At 42.1% G+C, this 23586-nt stretch overlaps 1 protein-coding gene across 2 annotated transcripts in view; it reads right to left on the reverse strand.

Annotated features, from left to right (window-relative positions):
* DCAF1 (DDB1 and CUL4 associated factor 1) overlaps positions 1-9905 on the reverse strand; it is a 62403-nt gene extending 52498 nt beyond the window's left edge. For both annotated transcript variants that reach the window (XM_054976279.1, XM_054976278.1), the window contains exons 1-4: positions 9835-9905; positions 2808-2925; positions 2212-2288; positions 62-135 (exon numbers count right to left, since the gene is read on the reverse strand). In XM_054976279.1, the coding sequence (XP_054832254.1) occupies positions 62-135; positions 2212-2288; positions 2808-2917 (261 nt within the window). In that variant the 5' untranslated portion in view covers positions 2918-2925; positions 9835-9905. The remainder of the gene's footprint in view (positions 1-61; positions 136-2211; positions 2289-2807; positions 2926-9834) is intronic.
* Positions 9906-23586: the final 13681 nt, after the last annotated feature.

Raw genomic sequence — 23586 nt, forward strand, 5'->3', positions numbered from 1 at the left:
CTCCTATAAATCCTTGGTAGTAGAAAGGAAGATTGGTGACTGGTTGCCAGCTACAACCTACCGCATTCATGAAATCATCATTCTTGAACAGTATTCTCAGCAAGTGGCCAAGCATACAATCCGGATCTGCTCGACCTGGGATAGGATGAGCAAAAAAAAAAAAAATCAGTCACCTACACTTAATAAATTAGAACAGATAAGCATCAGTAGTCCAAAGTAAATCAAAGAATGTTAATCCAAAGCAATCCAGAAATTAACCCAAAAAAAACCAAGTATACAAAACATGAAATACGGAACAGCTAATTGAAGTATATCATAATATCAATGGTTCTGAGTTCAAGTGTTACTTTTCTCTACATATATTTTTTGGATTAGAGTCCAGTAGCACCTTAACGGCCAACAAGGTTTTCAGGATATAAGCTTTCAAGAGTCAAAGCTCCCTTCACCAAATCTGATTAAGGGAGCTTTGATTTTTGATAGCTTAAACTCTGAAAATCTTTTTGTTCCTTAAAGTGCTACTGGGCTTGAATTTTGCTGTTCTACTCCAGATCAATACAGCTATCCACTTGAAAATATATCTTTTAAATGTGTTTTATTTTCTATACTGTACAAACAATATACAAGTTCAAATATAACCAACAATGAATATATTTGGCCATAATTCACAGAAGTAAATGATAATTGTCCAGATTTTTAAAAATTTTGTTTCTGTTGAGCTAAATTGCAAGAGTGACCCTTCCTTATGTTTGGTTGGGGTGGAATTGATGTGATTTTCTGATGTGGAGCTGGTCCCCTTCCTTCACTTTGGTTCTGGGGGGGATTCCATTCCTGTGCTTTAATTTGGTTCTATTGGGTTTTCTCTTGGATGAGCTCAGCTTGCTTTTGGGAGTGTGCCTTGGCCATGGTACAATGTGTTTCTCCAATGGGAGTCAGCCTTGACTTTTTTCCCCATAGAAAACAATGGAGTGGCTGGGGACACCTTGTTCAGGGGTTCATAGAACTGGCCCCCAGGGTTCAATCTTCCTGAAACTTTTATGACAGTCAGAAGTTGGCCCTGAACATTTGGTGGAGTTCTCAGGGAAAATGCCACCCCCAAACCCTGGATTGCCCCCAGATAATTTTCCCCATAGGGAATAGAGAATAGATGGGGCACTTTCTTTGGGGGCCCATAACATTGGCCCCCAGGGCCCAATCTTCTTGACGTCTTTAGAGGACAATCAGGAGTAGGCTCCCACCAAATATGGTGAAGTTTGGTTGTAAAATGACCTCTCCAGCCCACCAGATATCTCCCAGAGTGATTTTCCCATAGAAAACAATGGCCAAATTTTCATCTTTCTTTTTTCTTTTTGAAAATTTGGTAAACATTTGGGATACCTGATTTTTGATTTTGTAAAGATAAATCTTCTGGTGACTAATGCTGCCCAACATTTCTGTAAATTCCAGTACAGGATGTGCAAAAAAGGGAAAAGAAAACTGCTCCACTAACTTAATCTGTGTCACAACATCAATCAGAAAGGAACACACCGCATAACAGTCCTATATCACTGGCATATCTGGCCTTGACCTGTATTCTCTATCCAGCATAAGGAATTCCTCATTTTCACTGCTCACTCTCTGATATCTAATAATCACGTATCAGTAATTTTGGTGGCTCAATCTTAAGATTCAATTAGAAGAATTAATGAGACACAGAAATACCTTCCCTTGGCTCTGTGACAGCAGGCTAATTCTTTATGGTACTCCTCCCATTAAACTTTTAACTCCAGCTTCATTTTCTTTGTAATCAGTTTACAAATACTGCTGTCTCAGGAACTCATGAAGCTATTTCCAGACTGGACAGTAAAGAGGAAATTTCAGAAACTCCACAAACAGCAGGGCCAAAAATGTTTGTAAGTGCTTTAGTTGTGTTTTTAAAAGGAATACCAGCACAACTGAAAAAACTGGGAAGGGTTTTGTCACTCAGCCAATTCATTGGCCCAAGTTATTACATAAATTTTCAGAGAAATAAGTTATTCACTATTTTCACCCTATACGTATTTTTAAAAGCATGCACAGGTGGCTTTTGTAAAGCTATTTGCAACAGGTGTCAAGGATTGGATATAAGTCTAAAATGCAGTAATAGCAGATACGATTTGTACAGCTTTGTCAATTTTCTTAAAATACTATTAAGACGATCACATAATATTTGCACATGCTCTCATGGTACCTTACCTGGATGTCTGTCATCAAATGGATCTGGATCTCCCTTACGGTACTCTTCAGTTTCTTTCTCAATCAATTCCGACATTCTAAAAAGGAAAACAAAACCGATGAGCCCACTGATCTTCCCCTCCCAAGAAGCTCCTCCTTAAAAGACTACAAAATCATTCCATTGTACAACAGATGACCAAGACACAAAAGAGTAACTCAGGAAGGGACAGCAATAAGAGACTGAAGCACTGCACCTTGCTGAAACAAAATCTATGCTGCTGAAAACTGTGCAGCTTGCTACCAAGGACAGAGGCTGTTCAAGTGATGTAGCCACTAATGCAGAGATACAGGAGGCAGTTGGAAAGAGGGGCTGCCCAACTTTGTCTCTCAAGGGGTTACTTGCTACAAAAGGAAATACCTTAGAACAGTTATACTTTATTGTTATGAATTTGCAACATCACTGTCTTGGCTCCATCCTTCACACTTATTTTTTATTATGCTCTGCCCTGCTCACTTCCCCAAACTTTTAAAATTCAATACTTAGATAGTAAGCAAGAGTGAAACAGTGCACGAAGAGTAATTACTTATACTTTCAAATATATTTGAACCATATTTACCGAGTAAGGATGGGGACCATGTCCTGTCCGCTGCCATGTTCTTTCTCCCACTGTTCCAGCAATGCAGTAAGTTCAGCCTTAGAATCCAAATACCCAGAACTTGAAGTCATGATTCACCCTAAAGGAAAAGGGCACAAGATAGGACAAACATAATTATAAACACATACTTTCTGCCTTGAGGGAGAAACCTACAGAGACTACCAGTGATACAGTGATACAGTGTGATGTAGTGCTAAGAGCGCTGGACTAGAACTGTAGAGATGTGTGTTCCAGTTCTCATCGGGCAACAAAAAGGTTTGTGGGTGTGGCATTAGGCAAGTTGTTCTGTCTCAGCCTGACTTACTATACAGGGTTGTTGTGAAATTAAAAATAGAAGAGAAGAAGTAGGTATGCCACCATGAGCTTCTTGAAAGGAAGGCCTGACAAAACCATATACACAGGACAGTTCATATTTACACTTTCCCATCGACAGCACAATTAGGCTCCAGAGCTTATCTAACCACAGAAAAGTTGCTACCCTACATTCCATGTAGCTGTTACTAATGTGGTAAGAAATTTAGTAACCTTAAATGCCATTGATCTAACAGTTTGTCTATCACAAATATTCAGACACCCCTGCTCATCAGAGACAAAACACTGAAGCAAAATCAATGCACATACATATGTGAGGGGCCCTGTTAGGAGCTGGAATATTCAATATATAAGAAAGGCAACCAGACTAAGTTTGTGAATAATGTTCTGCATTACACTCTCAGATTTCGGAATGCCACTGGATAATCAGGGGCGGGTGGATGACTGAGGATGGTCATCTGGACTATAGCCAGAAAATTCAAAAATGTATTTTTATGCAGAGAGCTTTGCCTGTTAACTTTATCAACCGTATTTTCATACTCAGAGCGCTAAAGTAATGCCAGTAATCTCAATCTATTACATTTTATCCTACCCTTTGCCCAGGAGCTCATAGTGATATGCAATGGTTCCACTCCTCTGTTCTATCCATTTTATCCATCCATTCAGCCACTGATAAGGAGGCATCCAGGACCACGTCCAGACTCCTCAAAGCTCCCTTCTGAATATTAGACCATTTCCCTCAATATCTTGAAGATTTCCAGACATATTTGTGTGGTAATTCTACAGGACCCAGAGATCTGCAGCAGAGGAGCCAGACCATCAGGGCTGCCATAAAGACTACATGACAGTTCTGGGCATTTTGTATGCTGCTACCAATGATACTGAGAATCGGCATCTAGGGGTCAGCACATGATCTACAGCTGGGTAACCAGCCCTGCTCCTTCAGAATCATAACAATTGGCTTCCAGGGAGAGGAGCATGTATATATTTTCCCTGGCCTCAACATGGCTGGAAGATGTCCAAAGAAGAACTCCCTTTTGGGGATGGGGTTATCATTCCCTCCTACCTAAGTGCATCTGGATTTTAGCATTTAGATAGCAGGCTAAATGTTCTCTCAGGCACTGAGTAGAATTGAATTAATTTTGTTATAGCTATGCTGATTCTTGTTTACATTTGTGTGGACTTTTGTTATATTTTGTTATATTATTGTTTTAGACATTATACTCTAAAAGAAAGATAACAAACTAACTTTAGGAAAAAAGGAAAGATAACTTTAGAAAAGATAACAAACTAACCTTAGGAAAAAATTAAAAAGAAATATGTGCATGTCTTTTTAAAAAGGTATTCCAGAAATAACCTGGGTATGTATGAATCATACTGATTTAAACTTAAGTCAAAGCAAAAGAAGACTTGCACAGTTCTACTATCCCAAAGTCAAAACAAACCATTTATGATTTGAAATAAATGGAAGACAGGCAGGAAAGGAGCTGCTAAAAATTGAAATACCAACATCCTGGTCAAAAGAAAATCACACCTATCTGAGAATATGAAACAAGTACCACCAGATAATTTGTGATTTAATATTTTGATATCTTCCTTAAACCTTCCAATGTTCGCTGCTTGTGGCACGCTAAATTTGAATGGGCAGTACAGTGGGAATGCAGTAAAAGCAAATCACTCACAGTAGTCTCAGACAAATCATTCAGTCTAGCATTTATCCTGCCCTTTCTCCAAGAAACTCAGGGCAATATACACAGTTCTCTTTTCCCCATTTTATCCTCATGACTACCCTGGTAGGTTAGAGTAAGGAAGTGTCACCTAGAAAGCTCCAAGGCAGAGTGAGGATTTAAATTCCAGACCTTAGTCCAACATTCTATCCACTATACACACCACAGAAGCTTTCAGTCTCTATATCACTCTCAATCTCAGTCCCAACCTGGAAAATAATCACTCTTGATGGGGGTGAAGAAGAGGACTGAAAAGTATATAAAGGCTACAAACCTAAATATGCGTATCTGTGAGCAAGTCATATTAAAGTTAATAGGTCATGTTCCTAATAAGCTTGTTTAAATCAGGCCTTGACAAATTTTCTCTGGCTCTAGCAGCCAATCCAAAACTTTAGGGGGCAGATTAATTTTTAGTCGTTATAGTTTTATGTTACATTTATATTTTTAAGTTACTGCTACCACAAAACTTAATCCTAACGTCTTCTTGTAATCTTATGAAAGCTGTGACAAAACTGTATATAAATATAGTATCGAGTATATAAGTAAATACATGGTTAACCCAGGTAGTCATCACAACAAAAAGCTAACATCTAACTCTAATCTTACTTCTCCCCAATTTCTTATAATTCTGTTACTGCTTTTAAAAGCTCCATTTAATTGAATATTAGAGCTTAATAGTTAATAAATTATTTCATCTACCATCACTGAAAGATATAAAGTCTACATATAAATGAGCAGTGATAAGAATTTCATGCATATTTTGGACATCATCCAGTAAAACATTCTGAAACAAAATGATGTATCAAACAAGAAGAGTTTCCAAGCTGGCTGAAGAATCATCAGATATTTGACTGTGGTCATATTCAATGTGTGTTCCACTTGGCCAACCAAATAAAGTGAACTGGCCACTTTCCCAAACCTGCCCAAAGCAAAAGGCTAGAAAGAAAACTATCGTTTCACTGAAGTAAATATCCTCAGCTCCTACCTTCAGGACTGCCTCCTACACTTTTTCAAACTTCCTGCTGCTGGCCTTTTCATATTTGGTCAACAATAATGATTTGATATTCTTATATTCAGTACAATGCCTCTCAAGTGCGGTGCAAATTTACCAGGCGTACCAGCTGCATATATAAGCTGATAGCAAGTACAAGGCAAGGTGAACAATATTGATAAGTGGTGAAGTTTCCTCACAGCTGTTTTTAAATTTGATTGGGAGGGTGGAATCCTGGGCCAAATATTCTCAGCGAGTCTAGAGTTCAGCACTCTCTCCCAGTGGTGCAAGAACATTTAATACTAAGTTGTTAATATCATTGACACTTTATATGCTGAAGAACAATCTGCATTGTTTGGAGCTCTTCTCATTCATATATTGCATTCCCTCAGTCAAACTATCATAAGTGGGAAAGCAGAAGAAAGCTGCTGATATATTTGGGCAATAAATCAGAAAATCCAAGGGAGGGAGAATCAAGAATACATAACCCAGCACACACAAAAAATCTAATGGGGAGGATGAACTTTTGCTTTTGAGTGGCCCAAAGCACAAAGCAAGCTTTACTTTAACTCATTTTGCCTGAAAAGGGTGATTTCAGGCTGGGAAATGCCACAGGAAAGAAAGATTAAGTCAACCTGCTTCCTACCCATGGCATGGTCCCAATACAAATCACCTACTCTTCCAAAGGAAAAAAACATCTGAGAGCTCATTCATAGAACATCTGATTTGTTCCAAAGTCACTATGATGCCTTCCAAGCACAGGAAAGACCATATTTGTTTGTTTACAATTTCTGACAAACTTTCAGTAGGCAAGAAGACTTATGACAACGAGATCACTTTACAGGTTTTGCCAAATATTTTAATTGGTTACATTTTTTGCAATTATGGTTCCAGGTATGGTTTAAAAGGTATTGCATATATTACCTTCAAAAGAAACCTTTACAAAATCAAAACAAGCAAGGAACAAAAGTTCAAAGATAGCATAGCAAAACTAGCATAGACAGATGCACTCACCCCTGAGATCAAAGTCTTAATCCCATAGCAAGACAATGCTTTGCTCCAAGTATTATGAGCTAACAGATGTAATGTGTTTATTCTAATCTGTACATCTTTAGTCCAGCAAGCTTGCTGTAGCAAGTGAAATAAATTCAATGAGCCAACAACAGGACATTTAATACATTACTAACTATACCTCCACAGCAGACAAACGTTGCAGTGAAGTAGAGGTCCCCATTTACATGGCTCAGCAAGGTGAAGATCAAGTAACTATCCACACTGATGGGGTGGTAAGGAAGGAATTTGATCTTCCTTCTTAAAAGGAGCTATCAGTCAAAAAGTTGTGAAAAGAAGGGTGCCTGTTGGAATTAAGTTTCTCTCCAAAGCAGCCAATAAATTCCACATTTGATATCAGTAAACCTCTGTCCAAAAAGGAACCCAAACTTCCTACAATATGATCTAGCGGACAGTCACCCAGGAGACCTTGATTCATACCCTAAACTGATATGAATCCTGGGTTGCTTCACACACTCTCTCAACATTTATTTCTTATTTATGAAAAGGTAACAGTAACAGCTTATTTCAAATAGTTGGCTCAAAGCTCAAAAAGATCAAGTCTTTTGCACATCAGTAGTACAATCAAGAGAGAAACCTTTGTTCCACACGTTCCATCCCAACATACTTCTAACATTATGCCACACTGTGGTGCAACCAGGGCAAAATGATGAAAATAGGACCAGCTTTGTTCTCAAAGACTCCCATGAGTTCTATGCTGCCATGGGGATATTACTGGGAACTTGATTATTTCATCATGGTTTTATTGTTATAATTTGTCTTTATTTTTATATGCTCGGTTTTTATTGTTGTGAGCCACCTTGAGCAAGCCTGAAGAGGCAACATACAAATTTTCTACAGAAACAAATAATAGGACAAAGTAAAACAGATTGCAATCTGGGAGCGCTTTAGATTTCGCCCCCATTTCAAAAGTATGCTTCTCTGAGTGCTTACCTTTTACCTATGAGTTAGTAGGAAGAGGGAACCCAAATGACCCTGCTGTTATCTGTATTGACTTACAGTGTGTAATCCACCTTGAGTCTCAGCGAGAAAGGTGGACTATAAATAATGTAAGTAAATAAATAAAATACATCAACTCCTTGGAGGAAAGGTGAGATAAGTTTACAAAGCAAATTGAATGGCTGTTATTTACTCCTGTAGAAAAAAAGCAATGTCATGATGAGGACAAAGCCTGCCCACATACCTCCCCATGTGTGTCAGTCACCAGCCCTCTCCCCCGGGACTATGTTTTTAATACACACACACCTCCTTTCATCAGACTTGGAAGGATATAAGGGAAGACAATGCATATTGAGGGTGAGACCCTTTTAGTGGTTCCCATTGATTTCCGTGGGACAAAGCAAAAGGGCTACAGTTCAGGACACAATTAAGACAAAACGATTTGCCACAGATACTAGGATTACCAGGAACAAGAACAACTCCAGTTCCAACTCTATGTGCATCCAGTCCAACTGTTTCATTTTCCTTGTTATAAATGAATGAATGCAATTCACTCATTTGGGAAACAACACTACAGTGGAAGTAAAACCTAACCACAGTATCTGCCACTGGGTGGCCTGATCACTCAGCAGAGGCCTAAAGATGAGGGTTTCTGTAGTAGTAGTAGTAACATTCGATTTATATACTGCCCTTCAGGACAACTTACTGCCCACTCAGAGCGGTTTACAAAATATATTATTATCCCCACAACAAAACACCCTGTGAGGTGGGAGGGGCTGAGAGAGCTCCTAGAAGCTGTGACTGACCCAAGGTCACCCAGCTAGCTTCAAGTGGAGGAGTGAAGAATCAAACCCAGTTCTCCAGATTAGACTCCCGCACTCTTAACCACTACTCCAAACTGGATCTTTACACTCCCACACAAACCCTCCCGCTCCCCCACAGCACCATGATAACAACAGGCATTTTGCAAATTACTCGTGCCAATTCTGCAGAAATACAGAATGCACAAGGAGAGACTGAGGCAGCCTCTTTCTACCATCAGGCATTATTTTCTAAAGATCAGAGATGCTGGGGCTTAGATTTGTCTGCAAGCCTTGCCCACAGTCCAAAATGTAGGAAAAGTGGAGCTTGCTGTAGCCATTTACTGGGAAGGAAAAAGAACTCTGTGCATGCATGTGCAGGTGCACTGCACCTTATCTTCCAGTTTATTTAATGTTCTAGGGGTGACTCCAAGTATTGAAAGTATCTGGGATTGCTTTCTGGGTCGCATTAAGTCCTTGCATAAACTATGTAAAAAGAGAACGTATGGAGGTAAGAGAATGATTACATGGGCAAGCAAAACCTCCATGGAGAGTTTGTAGAAAAGTCGCCAGTCTACCGCTCCAAAGATGACAGCTGGGGCCAAAGAAAAAAGAAACAAGCACGCGCTTTAGAGCAGAAAGGCGCGAACAAGGAGGTGAAGTGAGGAAAGAAACGAAAGTCTTTCCAGCTGAGGGGAGTGCGGGGGCCCCCCCGACGCCTCTTCGGCTGACAGGGAGATCGTCAGCGCAGCAGGCGAAGAGAGAGGGAAGAAGGGGGGAAGCCGATTCTCCCAAATCGGACCCTTATTCGCGGCACAGATGCCGCCACCTCCGGGCGGGAGCAGCACCAAGCAGAAGAGGGAGAACCGGCCAGACCTTCAGTTCTCCCACCTGCCCGGCCACGCGCGGAAAAGGGCCAAGACTGAGGCTCGCTCTCTGACTCCTCGTCCCGCGACTCACACAGAGTCAAACGGAGAGCCTTCTTCTATGAGCTCGGCGGCAGCCTGCTTTCCCCTCCCGCGCCTTCCTCCTGCCGGGCGGGCTAAGTGAGGGGGGCTTGGCCTGTCCCTCGCCTCGGCCTCGACCGAGCCGACCCTCTGCTCTCTTCCCTGGCCAGGCCGGGCCCGCGCGATACCTGCCCGACGCACCCCCGCCACTGCTGTCCTGTCGGCCTCTTCCCGGCCCCGCGCACGCACGCACCACGGCCCGGCGGCAGCTATCACTATGGCGGGCACACACTTTGCTCGTCACCACGCTAGAGCGTCGTCACTTCTTTACGCCACGGGCACACGCACAGACCCGGAAAACCTGACAGGCGGTCGGGAAATGTAGTTCAACAGGGGAGGGCGTAAGAGTGCACGCGTCTTCGGTTCCCCCGCCCTAGTCTCAATGCACCTTGGGGATTCTGCGCTATTGAGGATATAAAGATAAAAAAGAAGCGTGACGCGCAAATTTTTGCTAGAAAGCTGGAACGCATAAGCCCGAAGAGCAGTATTGTTACGACACAGTAATTCTGCATATGATAAGGCAGCAGGTACTACCTGCAGAAGATAGCCAATCGCATACAAGTTTGTTAACAAGTCCCGTTAAGTTTAATGGGACTTGCGCCCAAATAAATGAGCAAAGAGTTGTTCCCCAGGTTGTAGTCGAAATGCCATTCAATTCTACTCTTTATGGGCTATATAAGACAGATACATTCAAGATTCGAATGATTACTTTTTACAGGTATCTGAAGAAGGGAGGTTTGACACTTGAAAGCTTATACCATAGAAATCTTGTTGATCGCTAAAGTACCACTAATCACAAATCCTACATTCTACAAGGAAGTTTAGAAGAGGGCTTGTTGCACGTTCGTATGACAGTATAATAAATCCTGAAAACCCCACAGGGTAAACCTAAATCTGCTGCTACTTAATGGCAAAAAATATAGCAACTCTTTGGGAAAGGATTTACAACATTTTCATTCTATCCACTCATTAGAGAGGAAGCAAAATTTCAAAATTAAAATTTAGGAATTGATAAAATTTGTTAAAGAAATGAAAATATAAAATGCACTGAATTCTATAGCAAGTTATTGGCAGACATCAAATGTTGACTGCTTCTGCACATACGCTGCCAGATACTGTCAAATACTGCTACTACATGGCAATTGTAAAAAAAATTAAAATATTTTTGGCTGTTCATGTGATAGCGACAAAAACTGATGGCAACCACTGTCGGATATTGTTAAATTTTGCAGGAGAAAACATGTCACATATCAATTCCAAACAGCAAATATTCTGAGAATATTCATACTGTTTTTAAAGGAGAAGGATTCTAGAGGCAACATTATTTTATCTCTACTGTCTGTATATACACTGTTGGAACTATATAATAATAACTGCACTTATTTACTACTCTTCTAGACAGAGAGCCAGTTTGGTGTAGTGGTTAAGAGTGCCGGGACTCTAATCTGGAGAACCGGGTGTGGATTCCCTACTCTTCCACTTGAAGCCAGTCGGGTCAGTCACAGCTTCCGAGAGCTCTTCCCAGGGCCGGATCTAGGGTTGCCAGTGCCCAGGGCTACCCTAGTCTGACTGCTTGTGCACGCGCACACCGCGCGAGCTCCTGGTCCTGCGTGATGATGTCATTTTGGTGATGTCATCATGCAGGGCGGAGCGGTGGAGGCAGCGTGCAGGGCTGAGAAGCCACCCGCGCCATTTGCCTCCCCACAGGCAAATGGTGCGGGTGGCCTCACAGCCCCCTGCGCTGCCTTTCGGCTGCCCTGCAGGACAGGGGGTGGCCGGCTTGCCACGCACGCCCTGTCCTGCAGGGCAGGCGAATGATGCAGGCGGCCGCACTGCCTTTTGCCTGCCCTGCAGGACAGGGCAGCCTGGGCGCCCCCTGTCCTGCGGGGCAGGCGAATGATGCAGGCGGCCGCACTGCCTTTTGCCTGCCCTGCAGGACAGGGCAGCCGGCCGCCCCCTGTCCTGTGGGGCAGGCAAATGGTGTGGGCGGCCTCGCTGCCTTTTGCCTGCCCTACAGGACAGGGAGCGCGCAGCAAGCCGGCTGCCGCCTGTCCTGTGGGACAGGAGAAAGGCAGCGCGGGAGGCTGCGAGGCTGCCCGTGCTGCCGCCCGCGTGCTCTTGGCAGCTGCTCCTGGTGCCCCCTCCCTGGCGGTGCCGGGGGCAGACCCCCTGCCCCTCCTCGATCTGGCCCTGGCTCTTCCAGCCCCACCCACCTCACAGGGTGATTGTTGTTAGGATAATAATGACAATTTATAAACTGCTCTGAGTGGGTGTTAAATTGCCCTGAAGGATGGTATATAAATTGAACGTTGCTGTTGTTGTTAGTTCCCCCTCATAACAGTGACCAAAGTCAGTGTTATTAACATCCCCACAATACAGCTGGGGAGGTGGAACCAAGAGGAGTAGCTTATAGGGTTGCCAAATCTCCTTACCCTCCCAGTGGGAGGAGAGGACCTAGCACTTACCTTCTGGATGTTCCAGGAAGTGACATCATTGCACAAGGCAGGAGCATGCGCGCACTTCACAGCAGGCTGACTTGGGTCTCAGACAGACTGGATTCGGCCTGTTTGGGGCCCAAATCGGCCCATTGAAGCTCAGGAGTGCTCTCAGGATGGCACAATGATGTCAATGATGTTGTCATACCAGCCCCAGGAGCTTGCCCAGGAGGCCCGCTCTCTGCATTCCCCTCCTCCAACTAGATAAACGGTGGGGGGCAAAAGGTGGGAGCAGGGGATCCCCTGCCCCCACCAGAGAAATGGAATCCCTAGTGGCTTACACAAGGCCCCCTGCTGAGCTCATGGCAATAGTGGTAGTTCAACCAGCAGAGTGCTGATTTGCAGTTACATTTCAAGACCTTTGCAGTAGCTGGCAGGGGAGGAAGACAGGTTGCTAGCAGCAGGCAAGTCCCACCTCAGCTGAATTTATTCTCCTTGCCTTACAGTTAGAAAGTAATCCTAAATTATATCCGTTCTAAAACATATTGGCATTAATGGTCTTAGAAGGGTATAACTGTTCTGGATTGCACTGTTAGTCTGCTAGTCTGGGCAGGACCAGAGGCATGAGCAAAGACTGAGTTTCAAAGAAGTGCATGGAAAATCAGTAGTACCTTTGTAATTCTCAGAGACTTCTATTTGCTTGTTGCCAAGCCAAAGTATGTATGGAGCATTGACTATATATGTGGTAGTGGCAGGCAACAGGTTGGCTCTCCTACCGTTCTCCTCAGCTAATTGTGAAGCCTTTGCCCTGTGCTTTTAACTTAGGACTGCTCTGTACACATAGAAAATGGGGGGTGAAGAGGTCCATCTTAAAGAATTAATGGGAAGTGCAGATGAGGAATAGAGAAATCTCTTCCTGTCTACTACTTACTGTTCTGTAGCCCATCCACCCAGGTTCTTATGAGCCAGACAGCCTTACTTCTGGTATGGAAGCCTCCCTGAGGAAAAAGTGACATCAAGGTATAGATTGCAGAAGGTAAGGCAACTCAGAGTACATCAAATTATTTTTTCCCGTATTCACTTGAGCATGGTAAGTGTGACTGTGAGTAAAAAACTTATCAGCCTGTGCCTGGAGAGTCTTGGATGAGCACATCAGAGTAAAGGGAATTAGTACACTACCACTTTTCTTTGCAAAAGCTGCCACTGCCCCCACCCCTCCATTTTAGCAGATAATTTCCTATGATTAAAAAAAATCTCATTTTTATCATGGAAATCATGTCATAAATTATGCTTGGTTTTCTAAAAATTCTTATGTGGGGGCAAAATAGAGTTCTAAATGGGCATTCAGTGTACCCACTGTCCCCAGCCTGGCTGTAGCCTGGTGATCTGGTGAGTGGTTTGTTCTTTCTTTCCACATTTCCCAACACCACCTTGATAGCAGCAGATGTGATCTTCACATATTTATAAGGAAGGTAATCTTTTTCCTTCCAATGGGACCAAACCTAACAAAGTACTTGGAGGCAAGTTCCATTGAAATCAGTTGGAGTCGATTAGAGCTATTAGAGATCTTGTAAGCATCTGTACCAAAATTGATTAAACCTGGCAGACTGGCAGAGAACCAGTTTTGTATAGTGGTTAAGAGCATGGGATTCTAATCTGGAGAGCTGGGTTTGATTCCCGACTCCTCCACTTGAAGCCAGCTGGGTGACTTTGGGCTAGTCATAGCTCTCTGGAGCTCTCTCAGCCCCACCCATTTCACAGGGTGTTTTGTTGTGGGGATAATAATGACATACTTTGTAAACTGCTCTGAGTAGGCATTAAGTTGTCCTGAAGGGTGGTATATAAATCTATTATTATTATTATTATTATTATTATTATTATTATTATTAATGCACTAAGTTGTGAGATTGCTTGTTTAAGTCTTGCTTTAGTCATGAACCTGAGACTATGTAACCTCTGACAAATAACTGTCTCTCAGCCCCAGACACACATGGAATCTTCAATATAAGCAGGGCTTTTTTTGAGGGGGAACGCCCTGGAACAGTGTTCCGGCAGCTCTGGAATCTGCCCACATGATTCCTTCCTCCTTCAGCCCCCTGGGCTCTGCAGAGAAGGCTAAGCTGCTTTAAGTTCATTCTGCTTTCTTTTCATTCCTCTCTCTGTGTGTTTGAGAGAGAGAGAGAGAGAGAGAGAGAGAGACAAAGAGCAAACAGATGTTGCTCGGGCCTGCCGCGGGCTCTGCAAAGTAGGCTACGCTGCTTTGAGTTCATTCTGCTTTCTTTTCATTTCCTCTGTGAGTGAGAGAGAGAGAGAGAGAGAGAGAGAGAACAAGCTGGGGCCCAGCGCGGGCTCTGCAGAGGAAGTTAAGCTGCTTTGAGTTCATTCTGCTTTCTTTTCATCCTCTGTGTGAGAGAGAGAGAGAAAGAGAGAGAAAGAGAGAGAGCAAGCTGGGGCGCGGCACAGGCTCTGCAAAGGAGGCAAAGCTGCTTTGAGTTCATTCTGCTTTCTTTTCATTCTTCTGTGTGAGAGAGGGAGAGGGAGCTGGGGCCCGGCGCGGGCTCTGCAGAGGAGGTTAAGCTGCTTTGAGTTCATTCATTCCTCTGTGAGTGAGAGAAAGAGAGCAGGCTGGGGACCAGCATGGGCTCTGCAGAGGAGGTTACACTGCTTTGAGTTCATTCTGTTTTCATTCCTCTGTGTGTGTGAGAGAGAGAGCAAGCTGGGGCCCGGTGCAGGCTCTGCAGAGGAGGTTAAGCTGCTTTGAATTCATTCTGCTTTCTTTTCATTCCTCTGTGAGCGAGAGAGTGAGATCAAGCTGGGGCCCCGCATGGGCTCTGCAGAGGAGGTTAAGCTGCTTTGAGTTCATTTTGCTTTCTTCTCATTCCTCTGTGTGTGAGTGAATGAGTGAGTGAGAGAGAGAGCGCGCAAGCAGAGCTGCTGGGACCAGCTCTGCAGAGCAGTTTAAGCTGCTTTGAGTTCATTCTGCTTTAACTTCATTAAAGGGCTTCTGTGTATGTGTGTGCTGCTTTGAGTTCATTCTGCTTTCTTTTTAGGGGGTGGGGCTGTGTGTGTGCGACTTTGAGTTTATTCTGCTTTCTTTTTGGGGGTGGGGCTGTGTGTGTGTGTGTGCTGCTTTGAGTTCATTCTGCTTTCTTGGGGGTGTGGGGGCTCTGTGTATGTGTGTGCTGCTTTGAGTTCATTCTGCTTTCTTTTTATGGGGGTGGGTAGGGCTGTGCATGTATATGTGTGTGTGTTGCTTTCATTCTTTTGTTGACTGAAGTTGACATTGTTATGGTTCCCACAGCTTTTGAATGTAGATTGGTTCTGTGTTAGTTAAATATATCAGCTTTGGTTATTTGTATTAGTTAAAATATCGGTTATGGTTATTCCAGTTTTATGCTAGGAATGGATAGCTGTGTCCAAGTCACAGAAGGCTTTCATCAATATATTCATCAGCATACAGGTGTTCTTATGTCTTAAAAGCTGTAACTCAAATGGTTCTCCCCACCCTCAGCTGATTAACATCACTGAAATTGCAGTGGACATACAGGTGTTAAGGAAGTTTTTATGAATATTGTTTGTCTGGGACATTGGAATGTTTATGAGCATTTCACAATGTCACAACAGCTTAGCCATTGGTAAGGTAGAGTTGGCAGGCAACCAAAAAAAGCCATTTTAAACTAAGTATAAATCTAATGCAGCTAAAGTTGAGTATCTAATTTTGAATTGCTCCAGTAAAGCAAAACCCTCCCTGAAAATTTGAAAATTCCATATTCATTAGATTAGGAATTTCAGACTCTGTGGAATTTTGAGAAAGAATTTTGGATTTTTTTTCTATGCTGGCAGAGGAAATCTGTTAGAATTTAGATTTGTGAGATGGGTTTTGCATTTTTAGAGGCCCCCTCCTTCTTGCATATTTTAAAATATGATACCAAAGAAATGAAACGTTTGGGAAAGAGAATGGAAGATTTCACTTTTTATAAAGGATACAGAAAGGGAAAAAACCTTTTCTCATAATAGTGTAATTTTCCAAGCTTACTAACATTTATCTCGTCGTAATGCATTGTGCTGGGTTCCGGGAAGCGGCATCACTTCCGGGAAGCGGAATCACTTCTGGGAGTGACATCATCATGCATTTCTGGGAGCACACGCACGCGCTTTGCGCGTGCAAATGTGGTAATAGAGAGCTCCACCACCTTTTTTCCCAGAAAAAAGCCCTGAATATAAGGATAACAAAATTGGCCTACCTCATAGGGACTTCTGTTGTAAGAATTACAGAGATAATTTAAATGAAACCCTTTAGAAATTTGGAAAGTGCTATATAAATGATCAGCATTATATAACTATCATTTATTAATCAGCTGAGCAGTAATGGAATCCTATCTGTGAATTTGTTTACAATAATATGCTTTAGATGTATGGCAAATCATACCATGATCAAGTCTAGGGAAGAGTGATTCCGCACACGTTGGATAATGCATTTCCAATCCTCTTTATAGATCATTTGGAATGGATTTTTTTGTGTGCAGAACAAAAAATCCTCCTCAAACGATTGATAAAGTGCATTGAAAGTGCATTATCCAACGTGTGCAGAATCAGCTGAAGTCTCAAGCTTGTATGTCCCCCCCCCCCCCAGCCACTCACCACAATGTGATGATATAATTGACCTGCTTTCATGGCAACTCATAGATTGTCATTGCATCCAAAATATGGTTTGTGCTCTTTGTTTCATACTAGGATTCCAAATTGTGGTTTGAAATACTGGTTTGTACGGTAAAACTCAAATATAATTTTAATTTGGGCCGATTCCAGACGGGCACAAATAAAGCGAGTGCTTTCGCTTTTTCAGCGACAGCACTCGTAAAAACCCGCAATTTCCCGTCCCGGCTTACCTGCGGTCCATGGCGCTCGGTTGCGCTCTGTAAGCGGATGGTGTGAACGCGGTATTGCGGGTTTGCACACTTCTAGACGCTTCGTCGCCGCGGAGAGGCCCTCCCCTTTCCCTCCTTCCTTTGCCGGCCGGCCGGCAACAATATTCCCTTAATTTTTTTTTTAAAACCGGGCGCCATTTGCACAGTTGCACGTTTGTGCACATCAAACTGTGCAAATGCGCACAAATGCAGAAAAGCGCACAAATGTCGATGCTGCGTATTCGCATACCTGCGCGTTTGCGCATTTGTGCAAAACACGTTAAAAATTTTTTTTTAAAAAACGAAATGCGAACCAATGAAGGCACCCCGACGTCAACTGTGACGGGGAGGAAACAACCAATCCCGGGTACCTCAGTTGGCCGTGCGAACATCCAGAAGCGGGACGGCACAGCACGCTGCGAAACAAAGTGGATGGAGACGAAAGTGAACGCGTGGCCGGTAAGTGATTATTTCCGCAGAAAAACCGCAATTTCTGGCCATCTGGAATCGGCCCTGATTTCTACATAAAGAGTGGGGTGAGCATGAGAATCACTCAGGTTCCTTCAGATATCGTCTGAAACAACTCACTGTATCATTACTATTTCTTATGACTTTTGTCATTATTTCCTGCTAAAAGATTTTTCTTCTCACATAGAACTTCATTATGGAGCCTGTAAAATATGTGTTCAAGTCATACTTTCCTAAAGCAGTTCTAGAAATCACTAAGTTTCTCTTTCAGATGGACCCCAATCTTTGATCAGTCATTTCCAGTGGCAAGACATAGTAAAGCTTCTGAGGGTTTCATTTTCCTGAAATTTTTTAAAAGTCTTCAGTTAGCAAGTTATGTACAAGCAACAGCAGTGGTGAAGTTATTTTTAGGATAAATTCAAAGATTACTGATATTTTCATTTTGTTTGGCAGTTTATTTGTACCATTGCTTGGGGGCTGTGGGTGGAGGAACCATGCTTGATTTAAAACAGTTGCATTACATCAGTGGGCTCCATTGCATATCAAACATGCATTTATCAGATTGCTTTTTATTCTGACTGCCTGATTGCTGACAGACCTTTTCATTGATGATTGGTTCTCTCCCACCTCCTCAAAAAAATTGAGTAATGGTCTCATAGTAGAGATGCTTCTTTTTGGCAAGGTGGTGGGAATTCTCTCTGAATACATATTCAGTAAGCAATGTCTTTGGCAACCTATGCTGACTTTTCCCCCCAGTTCTATTTCACAATTGTTTGTGAGGACAATTATTGTCCTTTCCCGCAGTCTGCAAGAAAAGGGTAATGTAAAACTAAAGCAGTGAGACTGCATAAATATTTCTCAAAGAATCAGCCATGCCCTCTTGCCCTGAAACCTTACACTTCAGTACTTAATTCATTTACAAACCAATCTGATGCATATCTGATGCACGTAAGTAAATCCTCCTGAATCCAGTGGGACTTACTTTCTCGTAAATGAACATAGGATTGCAATATTATTTGAGACTAGGGTAGTCCTCTCCCCACAAGTGGTTTGAAATTCACAGCTTTCCCTAGGAGTTGTCTTATTCTTTGCGCTAAAAGTTTAATAAAGGCCAATATGACTGATGTGCCAGTGTTAACAGCACCTGAAACCTGTGCTGGGAAAAAATGTGGCAACCTACTCAGATGAAAAGTAAGAACAAGGAACAGAAAGAAAAATGAAAGGAATAAGGGCAAGGGAATAATCAATAGGGTGAGTGAGGACTGAAGGAAGTCAAAAACACTGCCCTGAAAAATCACTATGAGAAAGTGTGGAAGAGGACTCCAGGGAAAAAAAAACAGGTTGGGTCATGCTGGCACTGTGCATTGGACACTGGAAATGCCATTGGATAAAAAAGATGCAAAGTAAAATGAAGGAGTAACCACAGGAGTAATTTCCAACATTTGTTTTTATCTTGGGAGAAGAGAGGGTGCAGACAAGTATTCACTACATGATCAGAAATACCTTGATACTTGGGAACAATTATGGAAAAATACCTTAAAAATCTCAACTTGTACCAGTATTAAAGAGAACGGTTACAAAATGCTGTGTAGATGGTACTTAACACCGAAAAAATTAGCCATAGCTAACAAACAGTTATCAAATAAATGTTGGAAATGTAAGGAGCATGGAGGTTCTCTGTTTCATATGTGGTGGACTTGCCAAAAGGCTAGAGACTTCTGGTCTAGAATATGTGCTGAAATGTCTTTAATATTACAATATAATGTTGCTAAAAATCCAGAAATGTTATTACTATCTTTACATTTAGAAGAGGTTAATAGAAATGATAAGATATTGTTGTATTATATGATAGTAGCAGCAAGAATTCTATATGCTCGATATTGGAAAAAAGAAGAAGTACCGAATATTGAAGAATGGACAAGGAAGCTGTTGTACATGGCTGAAATGGACACGCTAACAAGAAGTCTGAAAGAGCAAGATCCAGAAACGTTCCTGGAAGACTGGAAGAAGTTTAAGAAATATTTGGAAAAGAAACACGATGTTAAAGGACAATTGTGGTCTTTGGAGGGATTTTAAACTTCATTAAGTAAGATTTTAACGAAGGGAATATATATTAAGATCTGTACCATGGCTAACATAATATAATTGTAATATAGTGAAATAATCTTTATGAATAAACGGGGGGTTCGAGTGTTGTTGGAAGTCAATAGGGAATAGGGGGAGGGGAAGGGGTGGGGTTATATATTTATAAAGGTTTAGCTTGGATAAGTTGTATGTATTAACCGACTATTTTATATCACCTCATCCAATAAAATCTATTTAAAAAAATAATAATAAAAAAGAAATATCTTGATACTTATGTTACGTTGAGTTTGTACAGAATGTACTTTTTTTTTAAAAAAATGTACTTTTTCTCTTTTTCTTGTAAACAGGATGCTTATTTTTCCTTCTGCATGACCATCACTGGCAAATTCTTTTTTCCTGAGGTTTTATAGCACTTCAGTCAGTACCTAGTAAAATTTGACACACACATTCCTCTCCTCCCCACCCCACCTCATGCTATGCACTCAGGGAGCACTGACTCATGTGATAGAAGATGAGCTGTGCATATCTTTTTCAACATTCTTAGACACCAATTGGATAGACTCTTCTGCTTCTACAGTTTTTAGAATTGTTCTCAGAGGAAGTAGATATATGTAGAAAATGAGTGGCTTATATGTTCTACCTGAATAAACAACAAAATAGTATAAACTTTATCTACAGCTATGTCCTGTTATTTCAAGAATATTTTCTTTCTTCTTTAAAGGATAATAATAATAATAATAACAACATTCGATTTATATACCGCCCTTCAGGACAACTTAATGCCCACTCAGAACAGTTTACAAAGTATGTAATTATTATCTTCACAACAAAACACCCTGTGAGGTAGGTGGGGCTGCGAGAGCTCCAGAGAGCCATGACTAGCCCAAGGTCACCCAGCTGGCTTCAAGTGGAGGAGTGGGGAATCAAACCCGGCTCTCCAGATTAGAGTCTCATGCTCTTAACCACTACACCAAACTGGCTCTCCAGGATGTGTGCTGTCCTATCTGTGTGGCACAGAATACATCTTTTGGCTATGTTTTTGTCTGCATTGAAAAAATTCAAAGTGTAAATACAGCAAATATATATATATTTGAAAACTCATATTGGTACACTGATTAGAGAACTAGGATAGGCTGCGGCTCTCTATCGCCTTGCTAGCAAACCCATGTTTATTGCTGTGTAACATGAACAGCTTTTACTTGGGTATGTTTCACGAAGTGTTTCCTCCTACAGAACAGTTTGTATTTACTGTTGCAGGAACTGTCTGGTGATTTAGGCTGGTGATTCTGGATCTTAACACTGAGGGAAGGGGCCAGCATACCTTTTCTTCCCATGTAAGTAGTTTTGTTTCACTTGATGATTCTTCTGTTTCAGCAACTTTGCCTTCTTCAGAGACCTTTTATCACTAGATTCCATTATGATGTCACAAAGCTCACAGAGTTTCTCATGTAAGCATTTTTCTTCTTTATTATGAAAATAATTTATATACATACATTTTGACATCTCAGTTGTCATACATTTATATATAATGTATATACATACATTTTGACATCTCAGTTGCAGTCCTCTTGGCACCTCCATACTTCAATAAAAATATATAAGCAAACATAACACCAAAACCAAGAAGAGGCCCATTGCAGTTATTGGGGGTATGCCAAACAGAACAAAAAAGGGGGTATGCCAAACAGAACAAAAAAGTCTTCATTCACTGACAGAAGACAGTGATAGAGGGAGCTAGATGAATCTCCCTGAGGAGGGAGTTCCAAAGTTGTGGTGCCAGCACTTCTTGGGTTGTCACATATCTAGCCTCAGATGACAGGGGTACCTGAAGCAGGACTTCTGAAGATGACTGGAATGGATGTGTAGGTTCATATGGGAGAAAGCAGTCCGTAAGGTATGCTGGCCCCAAACCATATAGGGCTTTAAAGGTCAATACCAGTGGCTTGAATTGGGAGCTAGATGGCACAAGACTGGAGTGATAAGGTCCCTATGACCAACACCAGTCAACATTCTGGCCACAGAATTCTGTACCTACTCTAGCTTCCAGATAGTCTTCAAAGACAGCCATACACAGATCTCACTTCAGTAATCTAATCTAGATCTTACTGTCAGGGCCTGTCGCTGCCGCCACTGGGCGGGGTGCTGGCTGGGCTGGCCCTGACATCAGAGGGGCACCAGGGATGCTACAGGACCCTGCTCTGTGGAAGGAGGGGCGGTATACATCACCCTGACTCCCTCTCAGTCCACTCGCTGGCCTGCTCAACCTGGCCTGCTTACCCCCTGCGTCCTCCATCATCTCCTTCTCCCAGAACTCTCCTCCAAGCCTCCACTCTCACACTACTTTGCTCTCACTCCACACCACCACATTCATAAAACACAGTGAATTAATCACAAAACCATAAAATCAATAATAATCTTTAAAAAGTCATTAAAATAGTCCAGGTGCAGGCTATTTAAATAAATATTTGGGGGTCCGTATATGGGCATAATAGATGGCTGAGGGCAGCCCCAGAAAAGTGGTGGTTTTAGATGGAAGAAGGGGGACACCCGCTGGCACTCAGCCAAAGGCCCGGTGGAACGTCTCCATTTTACAATTGTAACAGGTCCCACAGGGCCCGGATCTCCAGCGGGAGAGCGATCCATCAGGCCGGGGCTGGGGCAGAAAAAGCCCTAGCCCTGTTGTTAGCCGCCCTGAGCCCATTTGTGGAGAGGGTGGGGTATAAATCAAATGAAATAAATAAAATAATAAATCATTATTTATGTCCTTTATTTATAGTCTGCTTTTCTCATTGAAAATCATGGTATAACTAAATATCATGAGAGATTTATTAACTTGCATAAGTCTCTTAACTTGCATGCAATAATACAATAAGGAATAAGATTTTAAAAATTAGAAAAATAAAAAAAGTATCAGATTCCACATATGGAATGGCCTGCCTGAAGACATCAGGAAAACACCCTGTTGCCCCAAAAGGAGATCTCCTTAATTGATTGTGGGAATTAGTATTAAGGAGGCAAGCAGGAGCGGGGTAACTAGGAATCTTCACAAATGTTTACAGGGATTATTCCTTAGAGAACTCTCAAATCAGGCAGCTGTTCAACCAGAAAGTTTTTTTAATTATTATTATTAAAGAGAAATAAAAGGCAAATGTACAGAAAACCACACACAGCACATACAAGGCTAACTAAGAAAATAAGAGAGGAAAGGGGGAGGGAGAAGTTTAGAGAGGGCAATAATTACCAGTCTTAAAGATATAGGTCCATGAAGACAGGAGCAAAACGACCAGCATTTCATGGAGAAGTCCAAATAAATTTGGGGGTGTATGATGTGTCCCAACACACACACATACACAGAGCGCATGGCTGGGGAGCCCAATTGGAGAAATGCTCCCTGGGGCAAGCTGACATCTTGCTCCCCAAAACAATAAATAGTTTGTCCAGATATAGAACAATTAGTTGGGAGAGGCTTGAAGTGACTATCTGTGATAGTTTAGTTTATAAGTGAAAATATTGCTTGATAACTTAGTAAGCACTGGGAGGGAAAGCTACTAGGTTTGCTGAATAGCTTTGATTAGGATAAGTGGATGAGGGGAAGTGTAGCAGTGCATTGATGGACTACGACAAGGGTTTTCTTAGGAAACCTCATTATCTCTGCATCTCTCTTGGGCATGGAGCGGCCATAAGTCAGTCAACTGCCTCTGAGTCATGTTCTTGTAGTTTTCCAGGCTCCCACCCAATTGACACTCACTTTGCCTTGGGCCAGGCAGTGCCTAGGACTTATGGCATGTAGGGAAGGAGCATTAATGATATTCCATCCATAAACTGCTGTCAGCATGGAGAGGGGTCTGACTGCTAACAACCAACTCTCCGGGCTTTCTGCAAACTATGCAAAACTCAGTTATTCAAGAGAGCTTTTAAATATAGGTAATAGGACTGTGCTATAAGGAAATGGTTCAGAAATATGTATTGGTAAAGGAAACAGAGATTGTAGACTATAC

The sequence above is a fragment of the Eublepharis macularius genome, chromosome 4 (assembly GCF_028583425.1).
Source record: "Eublepharis macularius isolate TG4126 chromosome 4, MPM_Emac_v1.0, whole genome shotgun sequence".
Lineage (NCBI taxonomy): Eukaryota > Metazoa > Chordata > Lepidosauria > Squamata > Eublepharidae > Eublepharis > Eublepharis macularius.